The sequence below is a fragment of the Thrips palmi genome, unplaced genomic scaffold, assembly GCF_012932325.1.
Source record: "Thrips palmi isolate BJ-2018 unplaced genomic scaffold, TpBJ-2018v1 HiC_scaffold_18, whole genome shotgun sequence".
In the NCBI taxonomy this organism is placed as follows: Eukaryota; Metazoa; Arthropoda; class Insecta; order Thysanoptera; family Thripidae; genus Thrips; species Thrips palmi.
In genome coordinates this window covers 11,918,591-11,939,021 of record NW_023144627.1, presented here as the reverse complement: position 1 = coordinate 11,939,021, position 20,431 = coordinate 11,918,591, and the positions used below count along the sequence as shown (strand labels likewise).

The following is a 20,431-nucleotide window of genomic DNA, read 5'->3' as shown; positions in this document are numbered from 1 at the left end:
AGATCTGGTTTCTGCTTTGCAATGGAAGTATGTTCATGTGTATTTGGAATGAGAGATGGGCCCAGTAATACTCTAGACATTGCAAGGTCTGCGGCTGTGCCTCACTCAAACACGCAATTCGTCCATCTTCTCTGGCCCCTAAATTCATTGCTTGTTAAGGTTTAATAAATAAATGCAAAGTAGGTTTTAAAACATTTTTAGTTTCTGCGTAATAGAAACAATATACATTGTAAGACCCCTTCAAAAAGGATCACATTTTAAGTTATTTCACTCAAAATAAAAAATAAATACAAAATAAAAATAATTACAGAGGCTTACCAGTTTTATCTACAAAAAATATGTAGTTACATTAGATTAAGGATATCTACAAGAATTTCTTTTCCTTCCCAATACATACAAAAATTACATGGCTTCACATACTATTCACATTAGCGCTGAATCGTTTTGTACAATGTACAAGTCTACATTTGTAAAAAATGTCCATGTGTGTTATACAACACACTAAGTCATATTACTTCACTCTATTAACACTACTAGTAAATCACAAAATTTTAAAGTTTATTATTTTACTTACTTAATTTCTAATTCATGTAACAAATTCATTTAAGCAAAAAACAAAGAAAGAAAAAAAAACAACAGAATTTATAAAAAAAAAACAAAAAAAAAAAAAAACAAACAAACAAGGAACCTTCATTGGATCTAATAATGACATGGTACAGTTGTAAATTGAACTCTCTCGAAGGCATTTTGGCCCAATAAGTCAGAAAGAAGCCTTACTCTTTGTTGCCGAGCAGGAGCCTCAACAATGGAAAGACCAGTAGTAATGCGACAAAACACTTACGTCAGATCAAAATGAAAGAACAATAAATTAAATAGGGAATGCCACATTGATGATACGTTTCATTATCGAGGATAAATTTTCCTACTACAAGACTTAAATTAAAAATATTCAAGAGTCAAATCAACAATCTGCAGTAGGATAAATAAATAACAATGTTTACAGTCAACCCGACCTGATAAAGAAAACCTTTTTCAATCCATAACAAATTAAATGAGTATTTCATCCATATGCTTCATGAAGGCAGTACAAAATTTGCACATGGCAATGAAGTAAACAATTCACTAGACATCCAAGCAAAATGTTAGCAGACTTTCAATTTTAATCACAGTTGAATTTAGTGGCAATGGGAGCCTATCAAAGCCACCAACACATGTTGCCACACATTCTCTAATTTTCGTGCACAAAGTACGTATAGAAGAGGTTTCATTCTGTCAACACATAGAGAAAGGCAGCACCTATGCACAATTTAAGAGTGTCTAGCAGACGTACTGTTTGGCTACGTAATCATTTCTAAGGCGGAGACAAAACAACAATTACCTCATATTGCCAGTAGATTCATTCACACATACCTCATAAATTCAACATTTTTATAATACTTTGTTAATTTTTACTGTTCTCTACTTTATACAATATTCATAACTCATAGATCTTTACAGTAGAAACATTTTAATACAGTTATTACAATATTTATGTGAAACATACACGTTATACTCATTTACTAATAAATATATTTTATAGTTTGAATGTCTATGTAAAGTTATACAATAGCTGAGATCACTCAATGAACAGTAAAAACAACAACAAAAGCGGTGATTTGGTCACTAGATGAAGAGCTGATGCACTTCAAGTCATTTCTAAATTAAATCACTGGTGTATTCATTCCACCAAATTTATACAGTCCTGAACCCATCACCTTCAAATGGTGACTGTGGGGTTGTTCGTATCAATTCATTCAACAATAACAAAAGAAAAAGTTCATAAATTGTTTAGACTTCATTGAGAGCATTACATCAACAATGAGCAGTTGATGCCTCCGACTCATTCAAACTAGTCTAAGGTTTACAAGTCACCAGACAACAAGGAAATGTTATTGCACAAAGAACCAAGTGGCACTTCATAACAAATTTTTAAAAAAGTCATAAAAAGAACATCCTTGATCAGTAACACACCTTTGCTGCAAAGCTAGTACATCATCAAATATTGAGTTTCAGATCCATTTCTAGTCTTTGTGTCAAACACTTCTGAAATCAGTTGATTTTGATGAGTCAGTCAAGTCAAACCAATGAAAATGCAGGCATCTATTCATATGTGACTAGTTCAGCTAAAGAGCAAGCGTTTCATTTTCTCTAGACATAATACAAATAACAACACTTATACAGCCTTAACCCAAAACATAACATGATAAAGTAATCTTGGGCAATTCTTAAAAAAACACAATAAACACATAGTCGAAAATTATTAAAGCATGAACAGCGCAGACTTCCCTTACAAAACCCAAGACCACCACTTGCGCTCCATTTTGTACTGAAAATCTGACACTCTCTGGCAGCTTTCGCTGTCTGACCTACATTACTTTAGCACCAAGAGCAAAGGCAACATCACAGATTTCTCCCCACAGAGGTCCCTCCCTCCCTCGTGCCTCACCGCGGCTGGGTGGCTGGCTCCTCCTTCTTGTGCAGGTCCACGACGAGCGGCCCGCCCGCCGGCCCCTGCGGCCCTCCCGGCGGCGTGGGTGTCGTCATCTTGAGGGGCAGGGACTGGTGAGGCGGGTGGGACGGGTGCGGCGGGTGGGGCGCACCGGGGGCGGGCAGCCCCGGCGGCAGCCCCGACGGCAGCCCCGCGTTCAGCCCTGGCGGCAGCCCCGGCAGCGACGGCCTGTGGTGGAACTGGTGGTTGTTGAGCATGGGGCCGGGGGGGCTGGGGTCCTTGGCGCGGAGGTGCGCCATGGGGTCGGGCCCGGCCACGCCCACGCCGCCGCGGTACTGGCCGTACAGCTTAGCGCGCTGCTCCTCCTCCTGCATGGCGGCGGCCGCCGACATGGCCGCCATGGGGTACTGCAGGCCGCGCATCGGGTCGAACCTGCTGTAGGCCTCCCGGTAGGGGTCGGGCCCCGGCCACATGCCGCCGGGGTGCGCGTAGGCGCCGGGGTGCGGGGGCAGCGAGCGTCGCGACGGGTCCAGCATGGGCAGCCGCGACAGGAAGTAGGGTTGCACGCCGCCCACGCCGCCCGCCCGCGACAGCATGGCCAGCTCCTCCTCCTTGATGTCCTTGCGGTCCGCGGGCTCGGTGGGCGTGCCGTTGCGGATGGGCGACCGGTCGCGGCCCTTGCTCTCCGCCGCCAGCCGCGCCTGGTGCTGGTGCTGGGCCTGGGCCTGGGCCTGCGCCTGGGCCTGCGCCTGCAGGTGCTGCTGGTGTTGGTGCTGCGCGTGCTGCGCCTGCAGGTGCTGCTGCTGCTGCTGGTGCTGCTGGTGGTGGTGGATCATCCTCTCTCGCTCGCGCTCCTGCTCCCGGCGTTCGTGCTCGCGCCGCTCCTTCTCCCTCCTCTCTCGCTCCCTGTGGAGGAAAGAGAAAAAATGTTGCAGCAATCGATGAGGGATAGTTAGGCAGGCAACACTGGGCCAATGCCACACAGGGCAGCTAATGAGGACACAAAGTTGAATACAGTGTACCCTAATGCTTAAAATTAAAATCAGCAGCAGTCGCATCGACTAGGAACTTAACACTCACTTCTCTCTTTCTCGCTCAGCATCTTGTTTCCGCTTCTCTTCTCGTTCTCTTTCTTGTTGTCTCCTTTGCTCTTCTCGTTCTCTTTCTCTCCTCTGACGTTCCCTCTCCCTTTCCTTCTCTCTCTCACGCTCCCTTTCTCTTTCTCGCTCTCGACTTCTTTCTTCTAACACGGAAGCCTCTGACTTGTAACTCCATGGGCCAGCAGCCGTCACAGGGAAGCCAGCAGGTGCTCTCTGCAGTCTGTTGGGCAAAATAAAAATCACATGCATTAGATAAAGAAAATCATCTGTGAACCATCCCACCACTATTCGCGTCACACAATTCCAAAGTTACGACAAAAAAAATGTCAATTACCTCCATGGATCATGGATTCCTGCCAGAGGGCCAAGGGGCGCCATTTCTCTAGGACCTTGAGGAAATCCAAGAGGAAAGGGTGAAGGTGTTGGTGCGGGGAACGAAGGGGGAAACCGACCAAACGGCGAGACGGCAGATCCTGTAGACATAACGTCATGATTAGAGCTACGTACAGTAAAATATCATACAGAGACAAAAACCACACAATTCTTTTTTCAAAGAGATTTTAAAAAGCGGAGCACTACTCACCTAAATGAGAGGCCGCGGCGGCGCTGGCGAGGTAGCTGGAGTGGGAGGTGGCGGGGTCGAAGGGCGGGCGGTGCGCGGGCAGCGCGGGGTAGGCGGCGGGCACGCCCGGCATCTCGTGGGGCCGCGGGCCCTGGCCGGGGTACAGGTGGCTGGGCAGCCCGATGGGCGGCGCCCTCAGCATCTCGCCCGGGCCCGGCTTGGCGGCCGTCGGGCCCGCGCCGCCCTGGCCGGCGGCGGCGGGCAGCTTCGGGGCGTCCGCCTGCGACTTCTGCTGGTGGCCGTAGATGACCCACGCGATGCGCACGTGCATGGCGTTCCACCGGCCCTGCTTCTGTAGGGACAAACAAACGGAAGCACGTTACACCACTGCCATGTGCCAAACTACGGGTCTCCAAAGCAAGACTCAAGACTGACACGAATTTACAGGGAAGAAGTTCTGGTGTAACTGACTTAAAAATGTTAACTCTGAGAAATGCCCAACAATCGACAAGCCAGATCATGCAGGACAAATGTGCCAATGAACAAAGTTATTGTCACAAACTATTTGGGTAAAGTGCCAAAAAAGTAAAAAGTTAAAAAGAATGAGAAGACAGGAAAAACAAAACAAATGGAAACATACCGATGACTTGGGTTTTGAGGGGTCAGCAACCTGCAGCAACGGAACATGAAAATAAAACATAAGCGTTAGTGCGAATAGTTATTAAACATGCAGGTACAGGAGTGAGCATGCAAATGGCTCAAAGGAATGCGAATCAGGTGATTACGGGTTGGATGAAAAAAAGACACAGGATTACACACACATTCCAAGCCAAAAGGGCGAGCCATTCGCTATCTCCTCAAAGGTACAGAAAAAACTTATTGAGCCTCTCCTCTCAGGACAAAAGATTTTGGGATAGCCGCAATTTAAGTCTCCGGTATAATTTTGATTTTTTTTTGGCGTGGAATGTATTTGCCCAGCGGCAATTCAAACCATCTATGATGCATGCAAGCATGCTTATGAAGAACAAACCCATTACATACAACACATAGTTCAATGTGGTTCAGTAAAACTAAACAAAAAATGATGAGATTACCTTGGGAGTGAATGTTGGCAAGTGACTTGGAGGAGCAAATGGAGTTGAATTTCCTAGTGCTGTTAAAGGTGGAAGCCCTGAGTATGAAGGGTATGAACCCAAACCCAGAGTATTCTGTCGATAAAAAGGGGAGTCGATACCTCCCAACTTTGGCACATCCTTGAACTGCAAAAATAAGAAAAGTAAGATATAACAACAGATCGAAAAATAAAAGAGCCCAGTTAGACAAATAGCACAGCACAGGAAACTTACAAGTGGTGGAGGGAAAACAGACGGTGCTTGAGGAGGTGCCCCTAGCGCTCCCAGCGCTGAGGCTCCTGGATGTAATTGTGGATGTTGGTGCTGATGGTGGTGCATTTCCGTTCTCAAGTATGGCGGGGGACCAACATTTAAAGACCTATCTTGTGACGCCAAAAATCTGCTGTCCAACTCTCTTCTTAGAAGATCAGCTTGATCTGGGGCAAACAACAAAAGCAATCAGGCCAAATCCGACAGAAAACAGCAGACCGCGCGGGGTCGACGCAAACAGTGGTGATCCTTACTTGACAGCAATGACTCGGCCGAGAAGGGGGCGGGGTTGGAGCTGGTGGGAGTGGGCCCCGCCGCCGTCACGGGGGGCGGCGGCGCGAACAGGGTGCCGGCCGAGTAGGGCCCGGCGTGGAGGCCGGGGTGGCCGGGGTGGCCGGGGTGCGGCGGGTGCGGCGACGCGATGGACGCCGAGGGCGAGGCCGTCGCCAGCCCGGGCCTGATGGCGGGGCTGCTGCCGGCGGGCGACAGCTGGCTGCTGGAGTTGGAACTGCACGCACTCGTTAGCCGTTAGCACACGTCAAACAACTACAAGAAAAACAACAACACAATGACTCACCTCGGCCACGCGCCAGGTCCTTTGGGGTAGGAGAGACTAGAAGACACTGGGGTGGAGGCCGACGACGCCGAGGGTGAGGCCGCGGTCGCGGAGGCCGCCACGGCCGCCGCGCTGAACGGCGAGGGGTTTGTGGGCAGCGGGCCTTGGGGCCCCGACGGCCCGGACAGCAGCAGCGGCCCGCCCGCGTTGCTCACAGGCGTCACGCTGCTGCGGCCCATGCTGCTCACCCCGCTGCTGCTGCAAGCGCAGACAAAGAGGTTCAAGTTAGACTGCAGGGACTGTGATGTGGCCATACGCGCACTGCAGCACTGCAGGGCAGGCTCACCTGTAGCTGTCCCGCTCGCGCGACGGGCTGTGGCCGCGCGGCGAGTGGCTCCTCCCGATGAGGGGCGTCGTCACGGTGTGCATGTGGGTGCTCGAGGCGGAGGTGGTGATCACAGACGAAGAGGCATTGGTAACTGCGGGGGCCGTGCTGGTGGGCACTGCTGACGTCGCGGCCGTGGCGGGGCCCGGGTGGCCCGCGGGGTGGGCGCCAGGGTGGTGGCCTCCTGGAGGGAGGTGCACCCCAGGCAGGGAGCCGCCCAGAGCGGGGGGCGCGCCGTGCCCGTGAGGCAGGTGGGAGCCCAGCGGCATGCCCAGGGGCGAGGCCCGCGCGCTGGCGGGGTGCGTCCCGGGGTGCCCGCCAGGGTGGGCCCCGGGGTGGGGTCCGGGGTGTGCGCCGGGGTGGCCGGCGGCCGAGCCCTGCCCCGCCGCGCCCGGAGTTACGACGGGCGGACCGGAAGGCAGAGGCTGGCCGTTGGCGGCAATCACCGACGAGGCCGCGGAGGTCTTGAGGCTGGAGGAGTGCGGCGACCGCACCGTCAGCTGCAAGAAACAAGCAAAAGGGTTGTTATTGACGCGGCTCCCGCACAGTGCACCGACGGCAGGTTGGAAGGCGGGCGGTACTCACCGAGTCTGGTCGAGGCGACGCCAGCGGCGAGCTGGAAGCGACGGGGGGCAGGTAGTGCATGCCGTAGGGCGAGTACAGCGACGGGTAGTGCGGGTACCCGTGCGGAAGGCCGTAGCCGGCGGGGCCAAGCGAGGGGGCGGGTGGCGTCGACGCGGGCCCCTTGGAAGGCGCCGACGATGTCAGTCCTTTGCTCGCCGAGAGCGGCGTTGACGGCGCCGTCGTCATGGCCAGCATGCCGTAGGGCGGGATGGGCGGCCTCGGCGACGACCTGGACGACATGATGGAGGTGGGCGGCTGGTGGGGTTGGTGGGACGCGGCCGTCGTCGCCAGCAGCGTCGTGTGGCCGGGCAGGCGGTTGGCCTGCGTCGAGTGGGGTGGGTAGTGCGGTCCGGTGGCGGGCGGCTGGTGCTTGCTGGTGGCCGGGCCTTGCTGGCCTGGCTGGTGGGGCTGGTGGGGCGGCTGCACGGCCTGCCCCGGCGACGACATGTGGTGGGGCGGCGGCAGGTGCGGTGAGGGGTGCCTCTGCTGGCCGAGGTGGCCCATGGCGCCTTGCTGCGGCTGCGACAGCGCGCCGTGGGGGTGTCCGGGGTAGCTGGCGGAAGGGTGCCCCGGGTGGCCGGGGTGCCCGGGGTGCCCCGGGTGGCCGGGGTGGCCGGGGTGCGTCGGCGGCTGGGCGGCCGGGTGGCTCCCAGGGTGGGGTGAACCCGCCGCAGGCAGTCCCGGCGTCGGGTGGCTGGCAGGGTGGCCGGGGTGCCCACCAGGGTGACTGGGCTGGTGGCCCGGCGGGTGGCCCGCGGGGTGCTGGTGGCCGCCAGGGTGGCCCTGCATGGAGTGCGGCGACGGCGAGTGGTGGTGGTGGGGGCTGGGGGACGCCGTGATGGTGTGCGGGTGTGGCGGCGCGTGGCCGCCGGGAGGGCCGTGGTGGCCCGAGTACAAGTGTTGCGAGTACGGGTGGAAGTGGTGCTGGTTGTGGTGCTGCCCGTGGTGCTGCCCGTAGTGTGGCGGCAGCTGGTGTTGCGCGGACAGCATGGGCGGCGCCGCGGCCGACGGCGAGGGTAGGTGTGGCGACGGCGCGCTCTGGTGCTGTGCGCCGGATGACGGCGCAGGCGACCCCGCGGCGGCGGCCAGAGGCAGAGGCAGGGACATCGGCAGCGACGGTGCGGCGGCCGGAGGGGTGCTCTGCGCCGCGCCCACGCCCGCGGGGTGCTTCCCCGGGGCCAGCCGGGGTGGGATGGGGCCATTGGAAACCTGCAGACAAGCGCGGAAGTTAGTGGCTGGTCCAGGGTAGAGGCGTAGCCCGGCGTAGCCCGGCGTAGCGCAGTAGAGCGAGGCCACAGAGTACTCACTGGAAAGGTAGGCGGAGGCTGCGCGGGCGCGGCTGCTCCGGCGGACGAGGGCGGCGGCAGGCCGTGCGGCGACTGCGGCGCCGTGGCGCTGGCCGAGGGCGTCGCGGCGGTGGCGGTGGCGGCCGCGGTGGCCGCCGACGCCGGGGCGGGCGACGCGGTGCCGTTGCTGGTGGCGGCGTGGCTGGCGGCCGCTCCATCATCTGCGGCCAAACGAGCGCATTCTCAGCAACAAAAACGGGGCCAAACGAACAGCCCGTCGCGGACAGGAAAGCCAACTGCCCGCTTCCTGCCGCCCGGACGGAACACAAAGCGGGCGGGGGGCTGGGCAAAGAAGCTGCGCGGATCGTTACAATTAGTATCTTTTAAAAAATTACAATTGTCGGCCGCTCAACACCGAGGCTGGACCTTCGTCAGGGCCTCGGCTCGGCAGACAGACAGACAGGCAGGCAGACAGACAGCCGCCAAGCCGGGCAGACGATAAAAGGCCGCCGTCGTAAGTGACGCGAGAATACGTTCGGAGGGGGGATTACAAAGCTCGGTAAAGTTTTACGGAGTTACAACAATTAAAGCCCCACGGCCGTAGAGATAGGGTGCGGCCGACTTTACGACGGCCTCGCGATAAAAGCAAAGGCGGCCGCTAGCGGCGCCAGCGCCCAGCGCCGCGGCCGATTCGGCCCCCTCCTAAAGCGGTCTCTTTCCCCGCCAGGGTGACGCGGTCTCTTTTACAGACACACCACTGCTTGGGCTGGAATCCGCGCCAGCGCGTTCCAAAGCCGCGCGTCTCGTGCACTTGGAAGCGCGCCGCTCGAGAACGTTATCAACAACGAACTCGCAAGCGATCCACCAGGAAGCTCTCTTTCCTCCACGTCTACCGGGTTCAGTAGATACTCACGTTTTCTCCCTCCGGGCGACGCGTAGATTGAGGACGGGTCCGTTCCCTGCAACACACAAGCAAACGCGAAACTATTAGCGACCGGTGTTCAATCAGCGGAGGCGCAGCAGAAGAAGTGGAGCTGTGGCGGTCTAGCGCCGGCGGGGTAGGCCAGCGCGGCCGTGCTCGACGCGGGTGCGGCCGCGTGGCCTACCCCGCCGGGGGCTAGCCGCCCAGCCAAGCCCGCCCGGGCCACCCGGGCCGCCGCCGCAACCAATCTCTCGCGGAACCGAGTTGGCTCAACTGGGGCGCCAACCGCCAACCCCAGCGGGGCCCAACCCCGCCTGCGGCCTGCGGCCCCTGCGGGGGGCATTGCCCCCGCCGCGCCCCGCCACCACACCGTCGGGGGAAGGCTGAGTGTTGGGATGCCCCTGGATGCCCCACCATCAATGCACGGCTTGACGACCGGCCATGAATAACACATAGCCGGGACCGCGGCCTCCGCTAGCGGGCCGACAGACGGCCGGCCAGACAGGCAGACAGACAGGTATGTCTCGAGCGCGCCGTGGGGAAGACACTTATGTCCCCCATATCGGGAATTGGCGGTGCGACCCCGTCCAGAGGGGAGGAGGAGGGGGCGCGGGGAAGGAGAGTGGGAGGGGGAGAGAGGGAGGGGGAGAGAGGGAGGAGGAGAGAGGGAGGAGAGAGGTAGAAGGAGAGAACGCTAAGTGAGTCGTTGCGAGAGACAGCGGAAGCCGCACTCCGCTGGTCTGCTGCTGCGCCTGGCCGACTACTGGTGCTGCTGCTGCCGTGCCTGCCTGCCGTCCGGCCTGCTCCTGCCTGCGCTGGGCTCCTGCCTGCGCGCCTGGTGCGCTTGCCGGCTGCTGCAGCCGCTGTGGCTGACACCATTAGCTCACCACGCCCAGCAATCAAGGGGCGGACAAAGGCCATTCGGGGCGGCCTCCCCCTGGGGTCCCCGTGGGGTCTCTCTGGGGGTCCCCTCTGAGGCCCCCTTTGGCCGGGGCCCCCACCGGGGCTCCCTCTGGGGCTCCCCATCCGGCCGGCCAAACAACCCCGGGCAGCGCACTGCAGCGGGGACGCGCGAAACCATTCCAAAACAATCCACATCGCGCGAAACAACAGCATTTAAAACAAACTAGGGGCGGCAATCTCGCCAACAACTCGGTGCCCCGCCCCGCCCCCAAATCACTGCGGAGAGAGAGACGGACAGAGAAAAAGAGAGAGCGCGGAATAAATCCGGGAATAATCGAAAACAAAAAGGGAAGCGAGAGCGGAGCCGATTAAAAAAGTTTGGGTCAACGGGCGGTGACGCGGGCGGGAGTTCGCGTGCTCTACTCCACACTCAGCGGCGCAAGCACACTGCCATCGCGCACTCATTAAAACATTAAAGCATCCGACGCGCTGCTCCGCACTCTAGAGTCTCTGCAGTTGCATGAAGAGGGCGCGGCAGCGCAACGGCAGGGAAAGAAAAAAAAAGTAAAAATATTCCGTGACGACCCGCTAGAGCGCGCCACTCCCGACCAAGTACGAGAGAGAGAGAGAGAGAGAGAGAGAGAGACAGAGAGGCACCATTACACGCACCGGTCCCGCCGCAGAGAAGGAAAGAGCGACAAAAAAAAATGAATCGCACTTGAGAGCGAAATCTCCCAAAACAGCTTCAAGTGCAGGAAGTGAATGTGCGCGGGTTCATCTCTAGGCACGTTCCTCCCCTCAGAGAAAATCCACCACACGCACAAAAAGTCTCGTCTTCTTTTTTTTTTATCTCTGCTCCTTTTCTTTCCTTTCCTTTCTTCCTCGCCCCCGCGCTCCGGCCGGCGAGAGCGCGGCCCCGCGATGACACATACTTTATTCCAGTCTGTTACACACACAATCTGCCGTATTACTGGGCCGGGGCGGGCCGGGGCGGGGCGGGGCTGCGGGGATGGCTCGGCGCACCCTCTGCCACGACCCTCTATTCCAGGACCCTCCGCGCGGCCTGGCCGAGGCCGGGCCGAGGCCACCGTCGTGTCCTCAGGTGCGCACCACCATCTTTTCATTTCTTTATCCCGCTCCCTCCTGCTCCCCTTGCAGCACGCTCCGGCCCACACACACACACACACACAAAACGGGGCATATCCTTCACCGGCTCAAATAGCAACAGGCCCACTTAGGGTTCGTCCCAGGGCTCGTCGCAGGGCGCGGCGGCGGCGCGGTGCGCGTCCCTTTTTATTCGGGCCGGGTGGGACGAGGCGAGACGAGGACGCCAAAAAGGGCTTAGGGAGGGTGGCGTCCCACCCGGCAGATCCAGGACACGGAGGCCCGTAAATCCCGGAAGATCCCGAGGGATCCCCCGCGGGAAGCCGTCGCCATCCCCGTCGCGCCGCGCCCCGCGTCGACAGCTCCTTTGACGCGAGGAGCATCACCTCACACCGGCCGCGGGGCGTGGCGGGGCGCGGCGGGGCGCGGCGGGGCGCGGCGGCCCCCCAACCCCCTTTTCTTGCTCCGCGCTCCGCACGCCAGCAACTCGACAGACACGCGATGCCTCTGCCAGAAAAATGATGATAGCGTCCTCGTCGCGGCGGGGGTGAGGCCCGGCGAGGCCCGGCGAGGCCCGGCGAGGCCACGCGGAAGGACGCGCCAACGCACACATGTAAACAGTTATTCACTATAGATTCGCCCCGCCATCCCCCGCACACGGTCCCCTTTTACATGATGCATGCGTGTATGTGTGCGTGTGTGCAGCAAGCGGGTGGGAGCACGACCAGGCGACAAATCTCTCTCTCTCTCTTTCCCTCGCGCTCTCTTACACTTTTACACGGACACACACGCTCACACACGCACACACACGTCGCTTGCCGCGGGGCACCGGCAAGACAGCACTATGAGAAATTCAGGCGTGCGCTAGGATCGCCGCCACGCCGCCATGCATTATGGATCGGCCACTGAGTGGCAGGTGCAGCGAGCGCGTAATTAGTACAGGACAACGAGTCGGGTAGAAACAAGGAAACAAGTCGGCGCAGGGACCAAATTCTAGACGCGTTTTGAGCTCCAGAGTCGCTAAATGGGACTCGAACCGAGCGTGTGACCCAATGCATTGCTCTCCGAACGAGCAATCCATTGGTGGGGTCACACGTTCGGTTCGAGTCTCATTTAGCGACTCTGGAGCTCAAAACGCGTCTAGAGTTTTGGCCGCCTCCACCGGTCTTCTGGCCCACTGTGCGGCGCACTACGCAACCAAAACCCCTTTGCGAAAAACACGCGTTGGACACACTAAACCTTCGTTTTTGTTGCAGAGCCGACAGCCCCACCTGTCGGCCCCGACACCGAAAAAACAAAAGAGGGCCAAAGCCTCATTTATTTTTAATAAACCCGACGGGGCGCAATTTCAAAGCATGCCATCAATTACTTCACTTTTCCGGCGAGATGCACTGTTGCGCCGAAAGCGGCCGAAAGCTCCAAAGGGATTAGGGTGCCGCAATATCTCGGCCAGACAGCCTCAAAAGAATTTCACGGGGCCAAAAGAAAAGGGAGAAAAAAATTATAAAAATGGGATGGAATTATAAGACGGTCTGCCTCGGATTGCCTCGAGGTGCAGCGACTTGCCCTGTTAGCATCCCAAGGCAGTCTCAAAGCCGCGAACTCTAGCAAAAATTAGGCGAGACAATGACGGAGAAAAGGGGGTGCTCAGGACAATAAAGTGTAGGTACAGACAAGTGAGCCGCAAATGCCGCATAACCGGTGCCATAACAATCAACAAAAGCATCCCAGGTTAGCGAGGGATTAGTCTCTGCATACTCATTAAAATGTATGACACGACCATTACGGGGTTCAAAGCCACCGGGCTTTCCCATCTCCCCCTCACCTCTCGCAACGCAAAACTTTTTCCACTTTATTTCATATTTAAAAACAGGCCGGCGCCGTTTTATCATCATTGCTAAACCGTTTACGGCGGCTGTCGCGGCTGGCCGCAAACACGACACACGTTCAGCTCGAATAACGCCGCACCCCGATTGCAGCCATTTTTTTTTCGCAAAACCCAATTTTACGCGAAGATACCCCCGATTGCATTTTCGCTAGCCGCCACACGCCAGAACGGATTTTCGTTTCAACGAAAATGATTCCACTGGAAGAGAGAAAAAGAGGGGGCCGGCCTCCAATATATATGCAAAAGAACAGCACGGCGCCAGGGCCAGGCCGGGCGAGGCGACGGGAAGGCCAGGCCTGGTCATCGACAGGCAGCCACCCCGATGAACCGCTTGGCGCCCATTGCCACGGCAAACTGTCAAACGACCCTCCCCCGGTGCTCACCCGGAGAGAAAAAAACAATGAAAAAGGAGCGGGCGTTTTAAAAAATAATTATTCCGGGCCGTGACAGCTTTCGCGTCGAGTCCATCCACAATCAACACAGAGTGCCTGTCTTAATTAATGGAAACGCTCCCGCCAAATAAGTCTATTAGCACCACCGGAGCGGCAGTGGAACGTGAAAAAAAATTGTTGTAAAAAGAAAAACACGCTAGAATCATGCTGTAAACGTGCAGCTTTAACTACCCGGAACTTGCTGAACGGATCCATAAACGTAGCTTTGACAGTGTAGCCGACGGTGGCGGCAGGTACACACACACAGGCGGGCAGACACGCCGTGAAAACACGCTGGCAAAACACAGCGCAATCGCGGCGTCGGCCGGCCGGGGCTGGCCGGGCGATACGCGTCTGTTTGGACAGACATCGACGCCACACTGCAAACAAGCTCGGAATCGTTTGGAGCCAGGCCGTGCCGGCCGTGCGAACCGCGTGGGCCTTTTAAAAACCCTTTCCCCCGGTCTTTTCTCTCCTTTTTTTTTCGCGCGCGCATCCGCCGTTGCGGCGGCAACGGAGCGCGGCCGAAACTTGTCGGGGCATTTGTTTGCTCTCCACACAAAGACACACCTCGCCGCCCCGCTGTGCGACGCCGTGCTGCCCTGGTGCTCCTCGACCCCGGCAGGCAGGCAGGCAGGTCGACCTCGACCGACCACAACAAGGGGAGCCCAGCCAGGTGCGAGAGCCTCGCATGCAACCCGCCCGGCCCGGTCCCTCCGGCCTCGCCATCAATAATCTACTTTCAATTTCAATTGGCCGGCGGCACCCTTCGCGCTCCCCCAGCACGCATCCTTGGTGAGCCTCCTCACGACCGACGCGATGGAGGCCGCGAAGGAGACGAGTCGCACATCCAGCCAGGAACGTCCTTGTGGCCGCCAAGTCGACGAGCCGCGAGGAGGTGAAGGGTCGCTTTCGCCGAGTCAAGTACCGGACCCAAGGAGCGAACCGAAGGCACGCACACACACTCAACACAACCGCGGCACTGCCCTTCCCACCCACCCCAAAACCTTCTCGCAATCCAATCGTTGCGCGATACAAATCCATTTTCGCGCTCCGCAAACACACACACACACCCACCTACCACCCACCCACCCACACACACCCACACACGATATCCCTAAATTGCCTATTTCGCTTTCCCGCATTCCTTCGAAATTTTATTTCCTCCTAACGGACGTGCAACGGCTGGACTATGCGTGTGTGCGTGTGTGTGCAGTGTAATGTCCCCCCTAGTCCGGCGGCGCGGAAAGACACTTGATGCGGGGCACGTCGCCACGTCCGAGTTTTACTGTCGGCAACCCCCCAGTGGCGAAGCCAGAGGGGGCGCGCACACACGTACCATTCTCTCTCTCTCTCTCTCTCTCTCTCTCTCTCTCTCCTCTCTCTCACGCACACAGCCATCTTTGCCTGACCCCTTGCACATCCCCGCAAAAACGTGAGGAAAAAATAAAAACACGTTAACGCTATGTACATAAAAGTATCATCTGCTAAAAAGACACGACTTTAGAAAGCTTAACGTCGGTTATTTCGTCGCGAAACCTCAGTCGCGGGCCAAGCATAGCGCCCCTCCACTTCCGAGACACCTGCCCGAGGGGCCCGGCCTGCAGGCGGGCAGACAGACACCCCCCAGTGGAGCGAAATGTAACTCGGTGACAAACCGTAATGTATTCCATCTCGAGCCAGCCAAGAGTGAAACGGACGTGATCCATATTGAAGAGGGTACTGCAGGGAGAAAGGCGGCACGCCCAAGAAGAGGAAGAAAAAGAAAAAAAAAGGCGAAAGAAGAGGAAAAAAAACGCGAAGAGAGGGGAGCGCCAAAGAGGGCTATCTTAGCATAATGCCAATACGTCAGGGGAGATTTGAATGTGTAAAAATGTCGACTCGCTTCTTTATTTCCCTCTCTTTTTTTTCTCGCGCTTCATCCGCCTCGAGGACCCGCAGAGAGAGAGAGAGAGAGAGAGAGAGAGAGAGAGAGAGAGAGAGAGAGAGAGAGAGAGAGAGAGAGAGAGAGAGAGAGAGAGAGAGAGAGAGAGAAGGGGAGGTTCGCTAAAAATGTTTCCATGTCGGGAGGATACGGGTTAAATCGATCCTTATTTACATAGAATATAAATATTGCATCTGGAGCCCGGTCGGTTGGTCGGGCCGCGCACACAAGGGCCAGCATGAATACAAACTGCCCCCCGAACGCCGCTTCGCCAGGCTTCGCGAAGAATCCCTTACGCGCGCCGCATAGCAACACATTCGCACGAAGCAGGCCCAGCGCCTGCACCATTAATTGCGCTCAAACGGACGCCCAGTGTTGTTATTTGCAGAGGAGGGGAGAGAGAGAGGGCAGGAGGGTGAAGCGCGAGGAGGAAAAAAAATCAGGTAAACAAATGGAATAAGTGCCACTCTCAGACATGACCCGTGCTGCCGTGCGCGTCCACGGGCAAGCGGTGACATGGCTTCGCTTTCATGCGACTTAGCATACGGACCCCTTCTCTCTGCGAACGCACACGCACGCACGCGCACACACACGCGGGCCGCGACATGTCCGATGTCATCGGCACCATACGACGGCACACCACAAAGCCGACACGAAAACCGGCGTCGTCAACACGTGACCACACACTAACACGCTCACGGACACACACACACACACACATACACACGAGGACGTGACCGCCAATAAGCAAAAAGCCTCCTGCCGTCACATCCACGTCACGCGCCTGTCACGGGCGGCAAAAGGCCGCTTGGACGTGTGACGGCCTGACGGGGAGCTCTCGGCGGTAGCGGGGCTTAAATCACATACCGCGCGCGCTCACTCACACACACACACTTCCATATTTCATGAGGGGCAGCGGCGGCACGTCCGTCGCGCAGGTATTTCTTACCCCTTCCCCTGAGCACACGCACACACACACGCGCGCGCACACACACACACACACACACGCACACGCACACGGGCACACACACAGAAAAAGGCGACATTTGTAACCGATACACGCGTGTGTGTTCGCCGAGCAAAGCCGAGCGAAGCGGAGGACGCCAAATCAACCCAAATGGACTGATATATTGCACCTTCGGCTCCACCGCTCTGCGCACAGTGGGCCAGAAGACCGATGGAGGCGGACAAAACCCTAAACGCCTTTTGAGCTCTAGAGTTGCTAAACAGGCCTCGAATCAAACGTGTGACCCCACCAATGGATTCCTCGTTCGGAGACCAATCCATTGGTGGGGGTCACACGTTCGGTTCGAGTCCCATTTAGCGACTCTGGAGCTCAAAACGCGTCCAGAGTTTCGTCCGCCTCCACCGGTCTTCTGGCCCACTGTGCCCGTCTCCTCGAGTGCACACGAGCCCCCCTCCCCTTGCCCGCTCACTGCAAATAGTCTAGCCTGCAAATCAAGTAAGCCGTTACGGCACTAAAACCCTTTTTTTCCTCGCCAGTCCCCCCGGCCGCGAAAGGCTGGCCTGGCTGGCCGCACTCTCACGAGGGGGAAACTTTTATTCCGTCATTACCAACAACTAACCGAGCCCAGAGCCCCGCCATGCCGAGCCATAACCCGCGCCAGTAGATTGTTCGCGCAGTTTAAGGAGCCATAAAATTCACGACGCCCTGAGCGCGAATTGCCCTCCCCCCCCCTTTTTCTTGCCCCCCATGCGCCCCCTCCCTCTTTCTTACCCCCACGCCCCCCGCTGCAATGAGCCCCTTTAGCGCCCCTCTTGGACCCCAGCTTGCAGCTACACCGTAAACCAGGGCTTATCGCGACAATTTGGTGAAATGACGTTTGTAATTCCGGACGGGCACATTTTTTCGGAACAAAAAGCAGGCTTCCAAACGCGGGCGGCGTGACGAGTCAATCCGCGACGCGCGATGCCCAGGCGATGCCAGCGCTTATGCTAACGAGACCGCGGCCATCCGCGAGCCGTCTTACAAAGCAGACAACCGGGCAGAGAGACAAAAAATGATAAAGCGGCGACACGACGAGGGGTTGGAAAAAGAAAAAGTTTAAAATCTCGTTTTGCTTCATCAAGCATAACGCTGTCGTCAAGTCAAATTTTCGCCGGGATGAAAAAAAAAAGGAGGAGGAAGGGGAGATGAGGGGGAAGATCCCATTGTGTTGGAAGTGAATAAGGGTACACAGCCGGCCGACACTCCAAGGGGAAAAGCGAAAACGCGTCGTTCGTCTCTCTCGCTCTCCTTCAACGGCGGCAAGGCTATTTGAGAAAGAAAAATAACGCACAACCTGAATTCTCAACTTCCGGTCTCCTCTGGCAGTGCTGTAAGTTTGGTAAGGGAGCGGCGGGTAAAAATAAAGGACGCCGGACCGTCGGCCAGCAGAACAACGTTGTCTGCTTTGAACGCCCCGCTCCGCTCGGCTCCGCTCGGCTCCGCTCGGCTCCGCTCCCTCGCCTTGCGTCGCCTCGCCTTCCCCAACTCCCGTAATCGGATTGCGAATCTCTGGGAAGTGCTCTCAGATTAGGCCGCTAACAAGCTTAGCTCGCTGGCGCCCGCCCCCGCGCCGCCCCCGCGCCGCCCCCGCTCACCTGCCCCCCGCTGCCGCCCCCCGGGGCCGCGCCGCTGCGGACCTAGCCAAAACAAGCCCCAAGAGCCCCTCTTCTTCCACTCGGCCAAATGAACCATTATCCCTGACAACTTGACCGCAATAGCTCTCCCCTCCGTATAATTATGCCCCGCCAAAAAATTGAAAATAAAAAAAATTTAAACGTAATGAAACGAAATTTTTTTGCACACTGGACACGACTTCCTCCCGGCAAGGCCGTAACACGCCAAGGCGCGCACGCCTCGAGTCGTAAAGGTGCAGGCGGCGTGACGTCACACACACATTGTCATGTCGGCCGGAAGCGACCTATTAATGCCGCCAGTGCGACAGCGACGACCCCGCTCGCTCTCCATCACATCAAAATTAGTGGCCAAACAAAAACAAAAACGCGCCGGCGGTACTTAGCTGTGCAGCCGGCTAGGAGTAATGCCAAGTAATGGTCGCGGCACGCGGCTAGACGGCCGCGCCACAGCCAGGCACAGCGCGGCGCGGAATGAGCTTCCGCTCCCATTTTTCTCCCCCCCTCCCCCCTCCGTCTCTTTCCCGTGCCACCGCGACGCGTCCGCCGCGCCGCAAGCAGGCCATCATCCTCCTGCCTCATCTTTCACTATCTCTGTCGTCGTCGTGCAAAGTGCGCGCGGGGGCGCGACCCCCCGGCCTCTCTCCCTCTCTCTCGCAAACCCCGAGGCGGGCCTCGGGGGAGGCAGCAAGACGAAGTGGGCCAGGTAGGGCGCAAGATGCGGCGCAGATAGCCGTGGACTTAGCGTGGGGAGGGCGGTGGCGACAGCGGGTAGAAGCAAAACAGAGAGAGAGAGAGAGAGAGAGAGAGAGAGAGAGAGAGAGAGAGAGAGAGAGAGAGAGGGGGGAGGGAAGGGGGGAAACGGGACGGCGAGCCGGCAGCAAAATAAAGACACGACGTCTGAGCCGCGCTCGACCGCGCCGCGAACGGCGCGCGGCCAAAAAGGAAGGTCACGATTTAGTGTCAAGTTTATTGTCGCCGGCTTTAGTGTCATGTTTACTGTCACGTTTCCTCCGTTACGACTCCCGTCAATATTTATAGCGGACGTTAGCGCGCCGTGCGGTGCCCACGCGGTCGAGGCGGCCGGCCAGGTGCGGCCGCGGCGCCCCGTGAGGGACGGCGCGGTGCTACGCTGCAACGCCAGGGCGTGGCGGAGGCTGCGGGTCGTCCTGGAGGTCGCCGACGACAACCCCCTGCCGCCAGCCGGCCCGCGGGGCGTGGCCGGGAGGGTGCACGTCGACGCCGCCGGGGGCCGCCCCACCGCCGCCGCCCCGCGCCCCGCCGAGCGCCGTTTAGCATTTTGATGAGGACGACGCGACGACGCGGTGCTGGCCCCGGCTTGGCCCCCTCCCCGCCGCGCAGTGGGCCAGAAGACCGGTGGAGGCGGCCAAAACTCTAGACGCGTTTTGAGCTCCAAAGTCGCTTAAGAGGTCTCGAATCAAACGTGTGACCCCACCAATGGATTCCTCGTTCGGAGAGCAATCCATTGGTGGGGTCACACGCTCGGTTCGAGCCCTGTTTAGCGACTCTGTAGCTCAAAACGCGTCGAGAGTTGTGTCCACCTCCACCGGTCTTCTGGCCCACTGGGGGGGGGCTCGTAAAGCACGGGCAGCCATTGCTCGTAAAGTGCCGCGGCGGGATGGGCCGTCGGCCGTCCGGCCGTCCGCGAAAACGGCGCTACGGCGCTGCAGTCCTGCCCGCTTGCCCCGTCCTGGCGGCCTGGCCCGGCCTGGCCGCACCGCACCCCGCGCAACGCCATCACCCGACTCGTAACATTCTCATGCCGCAGCCCCGCGGCCCCGCGGGCCTGCACAAAGTTACCCCGTCCCGTCGGGGCGGAAACGACCGACCAACGCGGCGACCGAACGCGCGCTCGGCGCGCCGGCAGTCGGGTCGGTGAGCGGTCGGGCCAGCGCGTCGCCGTGAGGAGTAAAACGCGCACCCCGCATGCAAACACTCTCTCTCTCTCTCTCTCTCTCTTCCAGTGGAGGCACGTGACGCGATGAAACGGCGCCGTAAACGCCGCGCGGTCGTCACGACGTGGCCGAGCGGGTCGCGTCGACGCGCACCACAACAGGCAACTGTGCAGGCACCACGCACACGGCCAAAGAAAAAGGAAAAACACAGCGCCCGAATGTATGAACGCGCGTGAAATTGTGTGACGCCATTTCGCGACAGCGGCGCGCATGTGTGTGTGTGTGATATGAGTGTGAACGTGTGCAGCCGCTTCCAGTAG

General features: G+C 57.8%; 3 protein-coding genes across 3 annotated transcripts in view; all 3 read right to left on the bottom strand.

Moving 5' to 3' along the window:
• Window positions 1-2,187: 2,187 nt before the first annotated feature.
• LOC117644710 (E3 ubiquitin-protein ligase TRIM33-like) lies at window positions 2,188-3,600 on the bottom strand. Its single transcript, XM_034384324.1, has 3 exons — window positions 3,569-3,600; window positions 2,690-3,394; window positions 2,188-2,263 (listed from the first exon to the last, which is right to left on the bottom strand). The coding sequence occupies exons 2-3, from the start codon at window positions 3,322-3,324 to the stop codon at window positions 2,188-2,190; spliced, it is 711 nt and encodes a 236-aa protein (XP_034240215.1). The 5' UTR covers window positions 3,325-3,394; window positions 3,569-3,600.
• On the bottom strand, window positions 3,494-4,302 carry LOC117645112 (genetic suppressor element 1-like). The gene is made up of 3 exons (XM_034385030.1): window positions 4,172-4,302; window positions 3,923-4,061; window positions 3,494-3,808 (listed from the first exon to the last, which is right to left on the bottom strand). The coding sequence occupies exons 1-3, from the start codon at window positions 4,281-4,283 to the stop codon at window positions 3,565-3,567; spliced, it is 495 nt and encodes a 164-aa protein (XP_034240921.1). The 5' UTR covers window positions 4,284-4,302; the 3' UTR covers window positions 3,494-3,564.
• A 92-nt stretch (window positions 4,303-4,394) lies between these two features.
• Window positions 4,395-20,431, bottom strand: part of LOC117644709 (autism susceptibility gene 2 protein-like) — a gene marked incomplete at its 3' end in the record, with an annotated part of 81,919 nt that continues 65,882 nt past the window's right edge. The window contains exons 8-18 of the mRNA XM_034384323.1: window positions 9,297-9,342; window positions 8,552-8,604; window positions 7,059-7,505; window positions 6,435-6,973; window positions 6,110-6,346; window positions 5,941-6,040; window positions 5,787-5,904; window positions 5,497-5,699; window positions 5,245-5,409; window positions 4,791-4,820; window positions 4,395-4,502 (exon numbers count right to left, since the gene is read on the bottom strand). Coding sequence (XP_034240214.1) covers window positions 4,395-4,502; window positions 4,791-4,820; window positions 5,245-5,409; window positions 5,497-5,699; window positions 5,787-5,904; window positions 5,941-6,040; window positions 6,110-6,346; window positions 6,435-6,973; window positions 7,059-7,505; window positions 8,552-8,604; window positions 9,297-9,342 — 2,046 coding nt within the window. The remainder of the gene's footprint in view (window positions 4,503-4,790; window positions 4,821-5,244; window positions 5,410-5,496; window positions 5,700-5,786; window positions 5,905-5,940; window positions 6,041-6,109; window positions 6,347-6,434; window positions 6,974-7,058; window positions 7,506-8,551; window positions 8,605-9,296; window positions 9,343-20,431) is intronic.